At 34.6% G+C, this 18,729-nt stretch overlaps 1 protein-coding gene across 1 annotated transcript; it reads left to right on the top strand.

The window, feature by feature from the left end:
• The first annotated feature begins 6,900 nt into the window (after positions 1 to 6,900).
• On the top strand, positions 6,901 to 10,960 carry LOC145089073 (ATP-dependent protease La (LON) domain protein). The gene is made up of 10 exons (XM_079027571.1): positions 6,901 to 7,130; positions 7,908 to 7,990; positions 8,063 to 8,140; positions 8,219 to 8,331; positions 8,418 to 8,483; positions 8,601 to 8,702; positions 8,802 to 9,258; positions 9,381 to 9,586; positions 10,041 to 10,204; positions 10,482 to 10,960. The coding sequence occupies exons 1-10, from the start codon at positions 6,997 to 6,999 to the stop codon at positions 10,615 to 10,617; spliced, it is 1,539 nt and encodes a 512-aa protein (XP_078883697.1). The 5' UTR covers positions 6,901 to 6,996; the 3' UTR covers positions 10,618 to 10,960.
• The last annotated feature ends 7,769 nt before the right edge of the window (positions 10,961 to 18,729 follow it).

The raw sequence follows: 18,729 nt of genomic DNA, 5'->3' as shown, positions 1-18,729 counted from the left end.
AAACTTGAGGGCAAGTTTTGAAACCTTTTTCAAAGCATTAGGGTTTCAACTATTTAAATTTCAAAACAACAAAACTTTTGAGGTCAAATTTAAACTATAAAACCTAAAGGGGAAAATGTGAAACTTTTCATAACACAAGGATCAAATAACAAATAATCTAAATTAACAATTAATCACATAATTATCCATATTTGATTTATTCAATGATTTCTTGCAAAGCAATTTATCAATTTAATCAAAATAATTAATCAATTATCACATAAGGAAACAAATATTTTATTAATTGATAAATATCTTCAATTAGATCAAGAATATAATCATATATATCAAAAAATCGGATTATATTGATCTAATATGATAAGGCAAGTATCCTCAAGCAAAAACAACAAGAAATCCCGGTTTTCCCTCTTACTGACCAGCCGACTCATCGAGTCAGGCATGGACTCGTCGAGTTAGCATGAACTCCGCGAGTTCATCTATAGACTCGGCGAGTTCAGCAAGCAGAACCACAAAAAACGAATTTTTTCAACATACAAGGCATCAATACAATAGAAACCAATCAAGGCTCTGATACCACTGATGGGTTTTGGTCCTAAGAACATCCTATGTGCTCATACAAACCCTAATGCTTGGATCTAGGTTTCTCTATTGTACATGCAAGTTATCCAAGACTATAAACCCTAATTCTAGCATTCAAGTAATCATATTAACATGAGAATAGGTTTACGATATTACCTTGATTGTTATGTAGCAATAACAATCTCAATTCCTCCTTGTATTGACTTTAGAAAGCTTAGAGTCACAAATGTCACTCCTCTAATGGTTCACAAACACCAAGAGCAAGAGGATGAAGAGGAGAGAGGAAGGAGGCTGCCCTAAAATGTGTGAAACCCTAGAAGGATGCTTAGCCACGTTTTTGGGTCATAAGGGATCTATATATAGTTAGGCTATTAGGGTTATCTAACAAGGAAACCCTAATTTGGATGCTTAAGCCCTAAGCAACCCATGGATCCCTTTCCTTAAGGCCTTGGACGATTTCTTATGGGCTTCCCCATAGAATTCGTCCACTCCTTAATATAAGGCAATCCATAGCCCAAATTGCAATTATCTTATAATTACAATTCTAGTCCCTTAAGTTTAATTAATCTCTTTTAGTCACAAAACTAATTACCAATTAATTATTGACTAATATTAATTAAACAATATGATTTCTCCTTTAATATATTATTCTCATAATATATTAATAAATCATATTTAATCCTTTCTCTCCATTATTTATCCTATCAAGTTGCTTTGGTGAAGGCAACCCAAAAGGACCATGCACCATCGAGTTAAGTACATACCAAAATAGTTATGGACTTAGACACTAATCCAACAAACCCCAACCCTATCCACGAGGCCCAATTATTCCACCCTTGCTAATGGGCCCAAAATCCAAGTCCAAAATTACTAATGGGCCTCTTGGCCCATTAAGGCCCAACCAAAAAGTCCATGGCCCAAATATGATGAGATAGCCCATAATTCACAGAATGCAGTCAATCCAATAATCAAAATGAGGCCCAAAAGTTCGCCATCCCAAAACAGAAATGGCCCAATCTTCAAAGCGTACGCTCAGCGTACCAATCTGGTACGCTCGGCGTACTGGGGTCTCAAGGACTGCGCGCAACGTACACTGAGTACGCCCAACGTATGTCCAGGTTAAGTTGTTTCTCCATTAAGTGCTTAATATTCAATTCTTTTACGTCCAAAAGCTAGATCTGAGTTATTTATTATGCCCTAAGGCATAAAGTTGCTAACTTTATGTCTTTGCATGTCCCTCACACCCCCAAAACCATCATTAAGACCTTCCCAAAGTCTTTAACCCATGCACAAGGCTAATACTTCCATCAAGATCCCATTTTTATGCTTCTAAATGACTAAGGGACCTCATATCTGCCTTTATTATCATATGGGAGTGCTTAGCTCAACAAAAGAGGTTCAAAGTTCATCAAAGGGACAAACTACCAAAGCCTTAGTTATATCTAAAGATTGAAATGGAAAGGTGCAAGATTTTTACCTCCAGAAGCTTTGCAAGATGAATATGATGCAGGATCTTGAAGCAGCCACTTGATCCAAGCTTGTTTGACCACCTCTTCCTCTTGAAACGAACACTAAAAGGCCACAAATGCACTCTTTAAAGCTCAAAAATTATCTCACAAGGTTCTCTGGAGTGTAAGGACGTTCTAAGGTTGTGGAGGCTCTCTAGGATTAAGTCCAAGGGACTGAAAGTCGTTTAAATAGGACATAAATCCAGGAATTAGGGTTTTGAACCCTTGGTGCGTACGCCCAGCGTAAGTCTAGGTACGCCCAGCATACCTCAATCTCTCCGCGACCAAAAAAGCGTAGTACGCTAAGCGTACACTTAAGTACGCCCAACGTACTTAAGGGACTATTTATGCAAAAATATAATTCTTTAAGGTTCAAGACATACCAGATTTTTAGGTGTTACATAAAATCTCATATCAAGTAATGGGCCGACATTAGTGCCTTCGACCCATTGGTATAGTGAGAAGACTCACCTCAGTTTGCTGAAAACAATCACTGCTCAACTACCAGCCAAAATCTCACACTGAACAAATATACAAATATCCTAATTAGGATTATAACCTAACCTAATCAAAGAGCCCATAATTCTAAGTCCAAGTTCCTCCATAATGGCCCAAAGGTATTTTCTTCATTAATGAGGGCCCAAAGTCTTGAAAACCCACTGAAGACCTAAGGCTCATTGAGAGCGTACGCCCATCATACCTTTTCTATACACTTAACATACTAGACTAAGGTGTTGTACGCGCAACGTACAACGTAGTACACCTAACGTACAAACCGCTCATGCATAAATCCATTAAGTGCTTAATTCATGCAAGCTCTTTACTTAAATTCCAAATCTTGGTCGATTTAATTGTCCTAATGCATAAAGTTGGCAACTGTATGCCTTTGCATGCTATATAAGATCCCAATAACACAATCTACCTCATTAAGACCTTTCCAAAGGTCTTAACTCATGCATGGAGCCATAGATGACATCAAGTTTGCATTTTTGTACTATAAACAAGTCTAAGAGTCTCATATCTAACCTTCCTAACCTATGGAGTTTCCCACACTCTGAAGAGATGATTTATGGACTCAAAAGTGGACTCTAGCAAACATTAACTCAACAAGCAAGGAGGATAGACAAGATGCAAGCTTTATACCTTCAAAATCTCTCCAATATGCTCTAGATACAAGATCTAAAGTCTCCTTCCTTAATCAAGACTAGAACAACACCTTCTTCTTCTTGTACATCTTCTAGAAAAGCCACCAAACACACCTTTAAGCTCAAATTTCACAAGTTCTTGCAAAAATAGGGTTTAAGGACGAAATGAGGTTATGGAGGCTGATTAGGGTTTGGTCCAAATGATATAAGGTTATTTAAATAGGATGCAAGTCATGAAATTAGGGTTTTTGGTCTCTGGCCTCGTATGCCCCGCGTACGAGCCTCAGCTTCGCGATGCATGCTCAATCGTACGCCAAGCGTACAGAAGGTCCTCATTTGCCAAAAAGAAATACTTCAAGGGTTAAAATGGAATACCTGGAGTTGAGTGTTACAATCTGATATCATATTTCATGTCTTACTGGTAAATATAACATCTGATTTCAAGGCTTATTGAAAAATCTAATTTAAGATGTTGTGGTTTTAACCCCGACGATGTGAACGGTGGCATTCTAGAGACCATGATTTTTTTTTTTCGAGAAGTTAGGAGAGCGGATTAGATGTAACGTCTGGTTCCTGGTACACATTTAATTATAATTTATTCACTTTTGTAGAGCGACTCGACGAGTTGGGAGCCCCAAACTCGTCGAGTAGAAACCAGGATTGACGCGTGATTTTAAGTCACCTACTCGACGAGTTGAGAGCCTCAACTCGACGAGTAGGGCTGCCAGGATGAAACCCTAATTTCGCGGTTTTGCACCCTAGATTCAGAAAACCTAATGCATTTGTGAGCTTGTGAGCTATTTTTGAGTGAAACTTGGTGTGTTTGGAAGCTTGTGAAGGAAGGAGAAGCTTGGGGATTCAAGAAGAAGTTAGTAGATCTAGAGACTCCATTTCATTCTCATCATTTTCTGGTAATCAAGTCAAACTTGCTTAGTAGCTTCTTAGATCTCTTTATTATCCCTTTATTGGGTTTTTGGTCCAAGAAGCTTGATCTTTAGGATATGGACGACCCAAGTGAGTAAACCTTCAGATCTGGAATCATGGAGGGCTTTCATGGCATAAAGGTGCAAACTTTATGGCCATTGAAGCCCCATGCAAGCCATAGGATGTCATTTTGGCCTTTTAAGCTCCAAAAGGTCATGCATGGAGTGAAAGGTGGAAGCTTTACGTGTTCAAGTATTGATTAGAGTCTAGATCTTTGTTTGTATGCTTTAGTTGGTGTATAGATTACTTGTGGACCAAGATCTAGGTCCTAAAGAGTTAGGGTTTGAGCTAAACCCATGAAGTAAAGTTCTAACGGGTAAAGTTGGAAACTTTACCCTTAAAAGGATAATTTCAGGGTATATGCGAAGTATGGAGCTTAGATCTTAAGATTTGGGGCTTAATCCATTAAGATGGCCCAAACAGACTGAGGAACTCGGCGAGTCCAGAGAGGGACTCGACGAGTTGTGTCGATTTGTTCCGATTCTGTACAAGGTAGAACTCGACGAGTCTATGAAGGGACTCGACGTGTTGACTCGTTCTATCGCGACTATGAGTAACAAGGGAACTCGGCGAGTCAGGGGGATGACTCGACGAGTTGATTCAACTCGGATTGTGTGACTTTGACTTTGACCAAGGTTGACCCGTGAAGGGTTCTTGATGTAAGGAATTGTATCTAAGGGGTTGTTTTGTGTAGGACGTGAGTAGAGCCGGTTGTAGGAGCAGAGACGTTCAGCTATTTCAGTCGACATTTGAGGTGAATTTTCCTCCAGTAGGAACGCATCGAAGACACAAATGCCGGCCCGTTTATGTATGTTAGCGTATGCCGGACTTCGGTCCGATGCCGGGGTTAGCCTGATGTAGGTCATATGTTTCCGAACTTCGGTCCGATGCCGGGGAAAGCCCGATGAATGTTTGTATGCTTGATGTCTTTGTGATTCTTGCATGTGTTTGTTTATGTGTTCCAGGATTCGGTCCAATGCCGGGGAAAGCCTGAGGAATGTTTAGCTTATATGTTATGTTTATCTATTCCAGGCTTTGGTCTGATGTCGGGGCAAGCCCAGGGAAGGTTTAGCTTATATGTTATATGTTATATGTTCCGGGATTCGGTCTGATGTCGGGGCAAGCCCAGGGAATGTCTATATGTTTATGTTATATGTTTGTTAATATGTTATACGTATACCAGACTTCGGTCCGATGTCGGGTGGGGCCCGATGCCGGATTCGTCCGATGCCGAGCGGGGCCCGATGTAGCGGGCAAGGCCCAATGTATGTTATTATGTGATTATGTGTATGGTATATGGTAGTTTGAGAAGACTCACTAAGCTTCGTGCTTATAATTTTCAGTTTTGGTTTCAGGTACTTCCGCTAGGAAGAGGAAGAGCTCCAGATGACTGCAGCGCACACACCATAACGTTTTAGCCTGGGATGACTTACTCTGATATATGAACATGTGATTTTGATACAATATTTTGATATGATGTTTTGAGATATTATCACTTATGCTTTTATGAGATGATTTGGATTACTATGGTATTATTTATAAATTAAAACGAAAATTTTAAACCATATTTTTGGGATGTTTCATTAGGGGTGATGACGTTAGTTCTTTTAAGGATCCAAGGATGGGTGGGGCCCACTTTTTATTAACAATTTCTTTAATAACTAAATAATCAATAAACATTAAATTAATTTAAAAAGAAATATAAATGGGCAATATAGTATTTTTACATTTGGTAGGGACTAAGTGTACAATAAAAACATATATTAGAGACGGTTAGAGTTCAAAAGAAAAATTAGGGACCAAATATGCAATTTACCCAAAACCATATGGACCATTAGTATAATTTACTCTAAAAAGTAGTAATAATTTCTAACTAAATGGTAAATTAAGCCAGATCCAAAGTTTTAAGAATTTTAGGCGTTGTTGGTTTTTTTGTAAAAACCCTCTTTAGACATCTTAATGTTGTGCGGTGCAGCAAACGCGCAACACTTTTCATCTCGTAGTTGTTTGTTTTTTAAAAGTTTTTGGAGTAAAAAACCTATGCGCGTGTTCTGTTTGGGGCAACCATTGTATTGCCCCTTCTAACCTCTCCCAACATCTTCTTCTTTTTTTCTTGCTGAAATTTTGATAAATATTGATTATATTTTGTTGAAATCTTATTGAATTCAACAACTTATTGCCTTTTCTAACCTCTTCCAACTTCTTTTTTTTTTTCTTGCTGAAATTTTGATGAATCTTGATTATATGAATTCTTGTTTCACCTTTTTTTTTTTTTTTTTTTTTTTTTTTTTTTTTTTTTTTCGTTTTTAGGTTTATTCTTGCAAAATAATTTTCTATTATAAATAATGATAATTTATTGTTGAAATATTATTATTTTTTTTGTTGAAATATCATAAATTCTTTTTGAAATGTTATAAATTATTAAATTTTCTGTATTAAAAAACTATTTTCGTTATATAAAATCAATTTATTTTATTTTTTAATATCTGTAGCAGCATGCAGATGTTAAAAAACAAACATTATTACTATATACAACCCACCTTTCCAGCAAATTCATGAATTTTAGATTAAGAAAACACATAACACCTTAATAAAGACTTTTAACAAACAAATGAAGTTATAAACGTATATGTAAAAAATACACGTGGCAAAATCAGGCACAAAAGGGGACCTGGTGAAACTTCGAAGCATTTCTGCGGAATTTATTTCGTATTTTGGCGGGGTATCGTATATATATGAAGTGATGCTGGATAATAATACGTGTAAGAAGAGTGAACGAGATGGAGGATCGTCAGCAGAGGATTCTAGAGAGAGAACTGTATCAAATCGAACAAATAAGGCAGCTTGATTCCGAGGAATTGGAGGTCGAAGAGGTTGAACATGGCCATCAGTCATCCGAAGACGATCAATTCGAGTAATCTAATCTCTCCTTGATTATTATGCGATTTGAATCTTCTAATATTCTTTTCCCCCCTCTAATTCTATCCCAAAACAATTCGCATTGTATTCGATGCGTAACTTGTTAGTATTTAGGGTTTAGGGTTTGCAAAGAAGTCAGGAAATGAATTGCACCCAATATATATTTTTTTTATCGGAACTGTAGTCGACGAAGGTAGGTTATAGTACCATTTTAGGGTTAAGAGTGCTCGACATCTTAGTGTCATTGTTTTTTTTTTTTTGGAAAGGTTACTCGTATTTCACCAGGTTACTAGCATACCAGATCTTCGTTTTTTAATAGGTTCTATTTGAAGATTCTATAGAGAGAAGAAAGAAATGAACAATTAGTCAAGTATCCAGAATTTTGTCCAAGTACAAGCCTTTCCTGAAATAGGTTTTATTTGAAGATTCAGTAATAGCATTACACAGATATTCAGATATGTATATATGCTCCAATTTGTAATTGGGTTGTTGTCCTTCACTTTAATTAGTTCCACTAAGACAGAACATCATCCAAGACTACTGGTTTTAACTCTTAAGATGGATTCCATGGATTTGGTAGGATTTAAGTTTTGAAAAGCATGCATTTCCCCCTATTCATGGCCACAATACTTCATGTCATCAAATGTCACCTCTTTAACTTCTCTACTACTCTTCCACATGAGGTGGATTGTGTGTTGAGACTTGACTCTTATTGGTCAACTCTCAAACATTGCTTCTTATATTTTTTTTTCTGGTTTTTCCCTGACCCCAGTGATCGTATATATGGAGGAGCTTCTGCTTCTGGTGGTTATACCTTCAATACATCTTTGGCTTCAATGCATTCTTATCTTGGTGGTAAGCATCTCAATAGCTTTCATTTTCACTTCTTTTTTTATACTAATGATGTCTAATCTAATTATCAATCAGAGGTTGAAGATACTCACAATAGGCTTGCTTTCTTAGATGGTGGTGTCATATTGCATGTACCTCTATTTTATCTTGAAGGTATGTAATTAATACATGTTAGTATGCTATATTTTATAACTAATGAAACTTATTGTTATTTCATATTTGGAATCTCAGGTGTAGTTTTGTTCCCTGAAGCAACTCTTCCACTCAGAGTAATCCAACCCAATTTTATAGCTGCTGTAGATAGGGCCTTGAGACAAGTTGAAGCTCCTTACACCATAGGAGTGGTATGTAAATATCTTCAATGTAATTTTGTTTTATTGTTTTTAAGGTTTTTTATAGTCTCAACATGATGTTTCAAACTATTTTCCAGATTCGTGTTTATAGAGACAATGATGATGGAAGAATAAGATTTTCAACCACTGGAACAACAGCTGAGGTGTAGCCACTATTCTTCTCACTTCATCTTATTCTATACTTATATCCCATTAAACAACAATATATTTCCTGAATAAGAATATAAGATTAATTTTTTATTTTATTTTTTTGGTTTCAGATTCGACAATACAGACGATTGGAAGATGGATCAATAAATGTAGTGGCACGTGGGCAACAAAGGTTTCGCTTAAGACGCAGATGGATTGAACTTGAAGGAGCTGTATGTGTTCAATATATATAAATAATTTAATCCTTTTTTACTTTATAAATATTCCTAATTCCTAATAATAATAATAAAATACACTTTTTTTTTATATAGCCATGTGGAGAGATACAAATCATTGAAGAAGATTTGCCATTAAGGACACCACGAGAAGCAGTAGGAAAACTAACACCATTAAAGAACTTATCTCATTCTCATTCTCATTCTAAACAACCTCTTCATGGAAATCAAGACCATGATGACTCAGATGCCATGTCAGATGACAGTTTTGAAAGTGAACTATCATTAACTGAACGAAAACTTCATAGCTCTGCACTTGTTTCTTCTTATAGCTCACGTTTGTTTGGTGAGTCAACAAGTAGTGATGAAAATGATGAGAAATCTAAAAACTCGTTACATACAAGTAATAATGAAGAGGTATTTAGAGGGGCAAAACGGGAAAATTACAATTACTCAGTACGTGTACGTGGACTAAGGAAATGCCCAAGAGCATATTGGCCTTATTGGGTTTACAAGATGCATGATTCATATTGTCTTGCCCAAAGGTTATCAGGTACTTTTAGCTTTTAACTTTTAACTTTTAGCACTTCCTCTGAAATCTTGATTTATTCTTTTAAAAAAAATAATGATGTCATTAGACTCTCATTTTGTCATCTTTTTGAAAGAATTTTGCAGACATGTGGAAGAAAATAGTAGGGACACCAAACATGGATGCCCTAATGAGAAAACCAGGTCTTCTTTCTTTTCATATTGCAAGTAAGATTCCTGTGTCTGAGTCAACTCGACAGGAGCTTTTAGAAATCGATGGGATTTCGTATCGTTTGCGTCGCGAAATTGAGTTGCTTGAGAGTTTTGACCGAGTCAAATGTAAAAGTTGTCAGGTAATAATAGTAAAATACTACACATTTACATATTTAGGTTATGTTTGACATATTAGCTGAAAAGCTAGCTGATAGCTGAAAAGCTAGCTGATAGCTGAAAAGCTAGCTGATATATGAAAAATTAGCTGATAGCTGAAAAGCTAGTTGGTAAAAAATAACATTTGGTAAAATGACTTAAAAGTTAGTTGCAAGATATAAAATGACATAAAAGGGCATTTAAAAAAAATATGTTTTTTATAATTAATTAAGGGGTATATTTGGAAACTTTTAAAAAAGATCCTGAAAGGTAGTCTTGGTTGCTTTTTAAAAAACTTGCTTATAAGCTACTTTTTGGCTTGCCAAATATGACAACTTAAAAAAGCTCAAAAAATAAGCGTCAAACATAGCCTTAATGTTGTATGTATTTGATTATTTGTGGAGGAATGAAGTGAATTTACCGTTTTGACCTTGGTAGACTGTGATTGCGAGCCGAAGTGATATGTTGGTGATGTCAAGTGATGGACCTCTTGGTGCTTATGTGAATCCGAGTGGATATGTTCATGAAATAATGACTTTACTTAAAGCAAATGGATTAGCACTTATTGGGGTCCCCTCTGAAGAGTATAGCTGGTTTCCTGGGTATGATTATTTTCAACCTTTTTTTTTGTTTGAGAATGTAAGGGTAAAATAGTCATTTAGTCTCATTCATACGATTTATTTGGTCTAGAAAAGAAAAAAACAAACTTTTTATTCATACAAGACTTAATGGGAAAAAAACAAACACTGTGTATCTGATTTACATTTGGGGCAGTGTGGGCCCAGGTCAGGGATTGCTGGAAGAATAACTTTTTTTTTTACAGATAAGTAACGAAAACTTATTTATTTATTTTTTAACAATGATTTTTTTTTTTTGTAGGTATGCATGGACAATAGCATATTGTGCTACGTGTGAATATCAAATGGGGTGGCTTTTCACTGCGACAAAAAAGAAACTAAAGCCTCGATCCTTTTGGGGGATTAGGAGCTCTCAAGTGGCGGATGACATGCACTAAAATCATGTAATGTTCAATGAGTTTGTGTGATTGTATTTTTCTTCATAATGAAAAATGATTGATCATGAATTCATGATTCATGCATATGTAGGGAATTGGGATTTTAAAAGTTGTATGATTTTGTTTCTAATAGATTTTCTAGTTTTGATGTTAGTTTCTTGTTTTTGAACATTAAAGAATTAGATCTCACTTGTGACTTGTTAGTTGTTACCACTTACCACATGTATTTCATGATAATCCTACCTTTTTTTAGGTATGTGTAGTTTGTTCAACTTTGTTTTGTGAAAATAGATTTCTTGTAATAAATGGAAAGAGATGTTGGGTTCTGGGGTGTGAAACACAATCAAGTTCTTGAGAATTTGTTCTATTTTACTTTTTATTTTTAGATTAGCGATTCAAGTTTGATTGTTATAATATAATTTTGATCATTCAAGTATTGGATTTTTGTTTGTTAGGTTGTTTGAAATACTAAATTATCCTCCTTTATAGCATGCTCACACTTAATGCGTTGATAGATATTTGCAATATTTTTAAAGCTGGTTTTTTAGTTGAATGGATCCAATGATTGGTTCTGGGTTAAACTCCGGTCTATATATGGAAATGGTGTGCGTCTGCCTTCGAGTTGTGTACACTCTGAATAACTTGATTGATCAAGCTATTCAATTTTCTTTGGAAATATATTGTTTTTTAATGGATAAGTGAAATCTAACTACCCAAGTTCAATAAACCAGTTTAAACGGTTTTTTACCAGTTCTATCAAACAGGTTCAACCCGGTTTTTGAAGAAACTGTCCGGTTTAATCTGGTCGTAGACTAGACTATTATTTTGTTATCTTTTAGAAAGAATTTTGCAGATATGTGGAAAAAAGTAGTAGGGACACCAAACATGGATGCCCTAATGAGAAAAACAAGTTTTCTTTCTTTTCATATTGCAAATAAGATTCCCGTGTCTAAATCAACAAGATAGGAGCTTTGGATTTCCTCATCGTTTGCGTTGTGAAATTCAGTTGCTAGAGAGTTTTGACCGAGTTAAATGTAAAAGTTGTCATGTAATAATAGTAAATTACACATTTACATATTTAATGTTATATGTATTTGTGGAGGAATAAAGTGAGTTTACTATTTTGACCTTGGTAGACTATGATTGCACGCCGAAGGGATATGTTGGTGATGCCAAGTGCTTGAGCTCTTAGTGCTTATGTGAATCCGAGTGGATATGTTCATGAAATAATGATTTTACTTAAAGCCAATGGATTAGCACTTATTGGGTTGCCTAGAGAAGAGTATAGCTGGTTTCCTGGGTATGCCTCTTAACTTTTGTTCAAGTCTTAATTTATTAAGCACTTAATGAGGTTTAAGTCTCAGCAGTTGCAAACTTGTAATGTGAGAGTTTTAATTCATATCCATTTAGCCAATATACCCATACAAGAAAAAACCCTCCTTAGTGGGATACTGTGTATCTAATTTACATTTAGAGAAGTGTTGGACCAGAGCTTATTTGTAGATAACTAATCAAACACTTAATACTTTTATACTAAGATTATTTATTTATTTATTTATTTATAATAGATATGCATGGACAATAGTGTATTGTGCTACATGTGTATTATTAAATGGGGTGGCTTTTCATTGCGACAAACAAGAAACTAAAGCCTCGATCCTTTTGGGGCATTCAGAGCTCTCAAGTGGCGGATGACATGCACTAAAATCATGTAATATTCAATGAGTTTGTGTGATTGTATTTTTCTTCATAATGGGAACATGATTCATGCATATATTGGGATTAATATGATTTTGCTTCTAATAGTTTTTCTAGTTTCTATGTTAGTTTCTTGTTTTTTGAACAATAAAGAATTAGATCTCACTCGTGACATTTTAGTTGTTGCCACAAGTATGTATTTCATGATAATCATATATATATATATATATATATATATATATATATATTTTTCAGGTATCTATAGTTTGTTCAACTTTGTTGTGTGAATAAATGGAAAGAGACGTTGGGTTTTGGAATGTGAAACACCAATCAAGTTATTGTAGTTTTATTTGTTTTATTCTTAAATTAGTGATTGAAGTTTTATTAGGTGGTTACTGTTATAATATGATTGATCATTCAAGTATTTGGATTTTGTTTGTTTGGTTGTTTGAAATGCTAAATTATTCATTTTAATGAGTTGGTAATTGGTTGATATTTGTAAATTTGAAATGCTAAGTAATTTAGGCAGCAAACTAACCACATCGATCAATAACACACAAGCAATCCAAAATGCTATTTAACATATCAATAATTCTTACCATATAACAACCAAAACCACTATCAATAACTGGTATAATAATACTATACAAAATCATAAACAAATACCTAATACAAATTTAAAACCAATCATTGTATTATTGTGAAAAATTGCTGGAGTTACCATACCATCAGAAAGAATATATGGTCTTGGAGGTACATAACAGCGACATACACATACTTTGCTCTACCTAACCAATATTGACAATTTACTTTATTTTTTATCCATAGAAGCAAGGTACTTTATACGTTTCAACACATAATAGCAATGTAATTACATTATGATACCACTTACATCTATATGTTCTTGAAACTTAGAAAATGCTTACAAGTTTCATGTTGCATATTGCTATTTCCAATAATGAAATACAAATGTGTTGCTATTATGGTTATAGAATTTATTGTACATTGCTATCATGTGTATAAAATTATACATAATTGGATATTTCTTGCATTTCGCCTTAATAACTTTTTTACCTCATCACCAACTACATGTCCGTATATACATTCTCAATAGTATCTCCTCTATAAAATGATTTTTATTTTTTGATAATCGCAAGCAATTATTTGCATATTCTTTGTCACTAAAAACATCTACTTTCACCCATGGCTCATCAACAATGAGAACCCAAATCCCTAACAATCATTTGCATGTTGATTGATCCGTTGTTGACTCGATGGTATTAAAACCATACGATGTGTAAAGCAATTCCGCCTTTGCAATACACTACAAATGAATATATAATCGTTTAACATGTATTACAAGATATCTATAAATGGATAGATCGACATATATTTAATATTTTTTTAAACGAATAAAGTTATATGATTCTAGATAGTTGTAATCTATATATTAATCTGCAATTTCCAGCTTACAATAAATGTATACTGTATCTTGATTTATTGAGTGGAAAGTTGTGTTTTTTGTACTAAAATAATGATATTTGGTATAGTGGGATGTGATTAGATTCTCATTTTGTTCGATGTTTTTAAAAGAACTTTTCACACGTGGAAAAAAATAGTAGGGACACCAAACATGAGTTTTAGAAATTGATGGAATTTCTTATTGTCTCCGTCGCAAAATTGAGAGCTTGTGAATTTGGACCAAGTCAAATGTGAAAGTTGTCGGGTAATATCGTTTCTTCAATAACCATTAAATTTGTTTGAGTTCTTGAAGGACCGGTTCGAGTGGGGAATATGTGGTACCACCAACATAATGATTGTCCCATAAAGACTTTATGTAAAATATCATGCAAAAATTTTGTATGCGCTAGATTAACGTGTCTAAGCTTATAATTAAATTAATATATTTTCGTAATTAGAAGCAAAGTTCTTTTTTGATTGCCTTAATAAGTAGAACTTGTTAGAATGATATTTATAGAGAAGATAAATTTATTAGTTTATTATGTGATTAATAAATTGTAATAATAATTTGTTAATATATTATATAATTAATATATTAATTGGAAATGGATAGTTGATTTGTAATTTATTATGTGAATAATAAATTAGTATGAGATCAATTATTGAATAATTTATTTGTTAATTTATATGATTAATAAATTAATATGAAATCAATTAGAATTGATTAATTATTAATCAAAATTAATCTGTAATTAATTAAAGGTGCAATGAGTGAATTATAATTGTTCAATAGTTGAACAAAAAAAGCAATTATGGAACCCTTTATGGTATGACCGGTTTTGGAGGGTTTCCTAGGGTTTTTGGAAGCCTCTTGATTGCATATAAGGAAATGATTTTAACTGGGATTAAATCTATTATTTAATCAATTCAAATTTGGCTTTGCCTACAAGTTATCTAAACTATAAATAGGACATATTGAGAGCCAAATTTCCTACATACTGTTTCCTAGAAGCATATGAATGAAAATTATACCTCTTTCCTCTCTTTCCTTTTGTCTTCTAGTTCTACGGTTTGTGTGTGAGCCATTGGAGGCATCATCCTTTTGGTGCTAAGCTTTTCAAGACCAACAACTACAATGGATTGAAGAGATTTGTTTACTACAACAAATCAAAGGTATGTAACCCTAACTTGGTGTTTTGATTACATTAGGATGCATGTTAGTTTTGTTGTTCATAGTATATTGCCTTCAAAGTGTTATGACATAGATCCTTATAGGTTGCATATGGCTTCTTAATTGGTAAATGCTTCTCCTCATTGTATATGTATTATAACCTATAAAACCCTTCGGTTGATTCACAAATTTGTAGATTACTTCTAGACATTCGCATATTGTAAGTTCAAATTTCTTTTGTAAGATGTTTGAGAATTCCGAAACATGGGTGAATTCGGAATTTCATAAAAGAGTAATGTTTCTTATTTTTTTGATTACTTCAAGTTTGGTGTAATTTTTTAGGAAGATGTTTATGAGTACACATGGTTGTGGGCCCCCGAAGGTGTTGTTTGGCTATGCACATTGCGTGATGCGGAACTGACATGTATGACCATGTAGGAACACTGCTCCTTAGTGTGTGATGGTGACATGACGTGATGGAATGTGATGTGGGTAAAGCATTTCCACACCATTTTCTTTCAAAAAATCGACTGTCCAAAAAATGTTATTTTTTCCAATGAATTTAACTATACATATGAACCTCATTTATAATTTATACACAACCTTCTCAAGCTACATTCATTAATTCTCACATTCCAACTTATTTTTTCAAACAAATGGAAAAAAACCTAAGCACACCACCTTTTAATGCAAACACACTGACAAACATAATTTTTTTTTTGTCAAAGCACAATACCTTTGTGTGACATCCCAAAAACCACGACAAATTTTTTCATTTATAAAAGACATTATCATAAAATCCATAAATGATTAAACATTTTTTCTAAACAAAACCATAGAAATCAGAGTGTCAAATTCATCTCTCAAAACATCATTCAACAGGAGGATGTGTATGATTACGCCTTCACCTTGCCCCGATCATCTGAAGTACCTAAAAACATTTAACTCCCCAACTGTAAGCCAAATCTTAGTGAGTTCCCCCAAAATACCACACAACAATACATATACAATGCATGCACACAAGGCCCACAACATAAGACTGGATAGCCCCCAACCTACAACACGAAGACTGGATTCCCTACGGGCCCAAAACAGAAAGACTGGATTGGCCCTGACCCACAACCACCAAGACTGGATTGCTCCCAGGCACACGACCACAAAGATTAGATTGCCTCGGGCCCACAAACACAAAGACTAAATTGCCCCCGGGGTCCACAACCACAAAGGCTGGATTGCTCCTAAGCCCAAAACTTAAGATTGGTTTGCCTCCTAGGCCTACAACCAAAGACTGGATTGCTCCCGGGTATGTTGGCCGACCGCATAAATTAGTATCGCCTCAACACATCCATACTATGTCGATAAAAGCACCAAAACAATAAAAAGCAAGCACAAGTAATCATAGCTGATCTACCGGTATAACATAATACTACATAATAACAACATCCTACACATAAGGACACATATTGCAGTACAAAGTACATTATGAAAACTCACCTCACAGAACTGGAGAAGCACAATAGAATCTAACTTATGGAATTAATCCATCCCTCAAACCAATTGACACCTAAAACAAATAGATCCTCAATTAACACCCAAATCCTCCAAGTTTGACTGATCCATCCCTCAAACTGATTGACAACAATAAACAAAATAACATTTATATTCCATCTTGATGTTTGAATACAAGGTTCTTATAGATAATAATAGTACATGAATTGCCTTAACAGATAGGTAGATAATACAACAACTAGTAAACTAGGTCGCTTGTAATCCAACCCGTCTTGAATGTCTAATTAGTGATTCCCTGAGAATACAAGTAGTTTTGAGGTTAACACAAGGTTGGTGAGAGTTACAAGTTTTCTGCTAACATCAGTAATACGTTTAAAACATTGAAAAGTATTTTCTTTGTAAGTATAACCACACTTAAAACAATGTTTGTAAAGAGTCTTTTAATAAGCTTTGAAAAGCACAGTGTATTTTTGCATAAGTAAATCGTTACTTTAAATAGTTTTGAAAGGAACCAAGCCCATGGTTTGTAGTAAGAGAAACCATAAGTAAATCCATACTTAAAACTGTTTTGGTAGTGAGAGAAACCATAAGTAAATCCATACTTAAAACAGTTTTGAGAGAAAACCAAATCCTGATTTTGTAGTGAGAGAGAGAGAGAGGGAGAGAGAGAGATTTTAGTTAATGTTTATAGTAAGTCCTATAACCGAGCTATGTGTGACATCCCCATTTTCACAGCCAGAAAAGACCGATTTGTTTATGCTTTGTTTTATAAAATCAGAGTAATCCTTTGATTAAAAGAGTTGCGGAATTTGTTCCCAAAACAAAATATGATAAGAAATTATCAAAGCATTTCTTTAAAAAAATGTATTTTCATTAAATAACAAAATCTCAGGATGTCATGTTCCGATACAGACCAAAAGCATAAACAATATAAAATAGACCTTACAACAATTATTTATAACTACTGATCTATAATCCAAAATCTCTCGTCAAGTCCACCAACTTATACTCTTGTGCTATTACCTGTAATGCAAAGAAAACTGAGTGAGTCAGGCTTGGGAGCCTGGTGAGCATATAGGGTTTTCAACCCATAATAATATAATTATTATGTTTAACCATCAAACAATCAACCCAATTACTCATCCCCATTATCTTCTGTAACCTTAAGGATCTACCCTAAGAATCAACTATTCCCCGCTCATTTATTCATAAGGATTATCCAAAGGAATCGTTACGAAATCCATCGTTGCTAGGGTTTTCTCAACTGACACTATATCCGTAGTTACCAAGCGCTAACTCCATATTCGCCGGGGTTTATCTAGTTTATTGACAACATTGGTTCCGAGACTCCTCTAGCCAGTGTTGTAAAACTCACCGAGTTGGCCGAGTACTCGTCCGAGTACTCGCTACTCGGCTCCTGACCGAGGCGAGTTACTAAATCCGAGTACTCCCCGACCGACCCCTTATTGAAGCGGACAATGTTGTAAAACTCGGGCAACTAGGTTTTTATTATGTATAATATACTTAATAATTTATTATTTAACACACACATATGTGATTATTACTGCATATATATATATATATATATATATATATATATATATATATATATATATATATATATATATCTTAAATTATCAATAATTATTCACGAAGTGGGACAATTGTGTGTTTTTTTAGTTTTTATGTGTTCACATGTATCTAATTTTGTTATATATTTCATTTCCTGGTTTTAACTTATGATTTTGACATATATAGTTTCCCTAAAAATATTTTTATATGAATGACCGAATCCGAGTACTCCCCGAGTACTCGCTACTCGGTAGTCGACCGAGTAGGTACCGAGTAGAGAGTTCTACAACCATGCCTATAGCAATACATATCAATGGGTTTTTATCTCATTTACTGATTGTATCATTTCCGAGACTCCTCTCGTAATACAGGTCAACGAGTTTATATCTCGTTTATTGACAGTATTGGTTCCGAGACTCCTCTAGCAATACATATCAATGGGTTTTTAGAGTACAACAATGAACATGAAGTTCATAACACCTGCAAGTTGCGAGCTTGCTAGTGTTCCATTGGACTGTCTAGAATAGTCCGTGGTTGTCATCCCTACTTTGCTGAATGACGGTGCCATTGCTTGGGTAAAGGTTTCACTTATTTTTCACCTGTCACCCTCATCTCATGATCTATACCATATTTCGTCTCATCCTCAAACTAATCTTTCCTCACACACCAACTATTTCATCTACCCATGTTCTACCCAACAT

The sequence above is a fragment of the Lactuca serriola genome, chromosome 1 (assembly GCF_051521515.1).
Source record: "Lactuca serriola cultivar US96UC23 chromosome 1, Lser_US96UC23_V15, whole genome shotgun sequence".
NCBI lineage: Eukaryota > Viridiplantae > Streptophyta > Magnoliopsida > Asterales > Asteraceae > Lactuca > Lactuca serriola.
This window is presented reverse-complemented; position numbering and strand designations above follow the sequence as displayed.

Bases quoted from the DNA above. Each gene is read 5' to 3' on its own strand.
- LOC145089073 (XM_079027571.1), top strand. From the start codon at position 6,997: ATGGAGGATCGTCAGCAGAGGATTCTAGAGAGAGAACTGTATCAAATC. The intron at 7,131-7,907 runs GTAATCTAATCT...CCCTGACCCCAG, and splicing joins TCCGAAGACGATCAATTCGA to TGATCGTATATATGGAGGAG. The intron at 7,991-8,062 runs GTAAGCATCTCA...ATTATCAATCAG, and splicing joins AATGCATTCTTATCTTGGTG to AGGTTGAAGATACTCACAAT.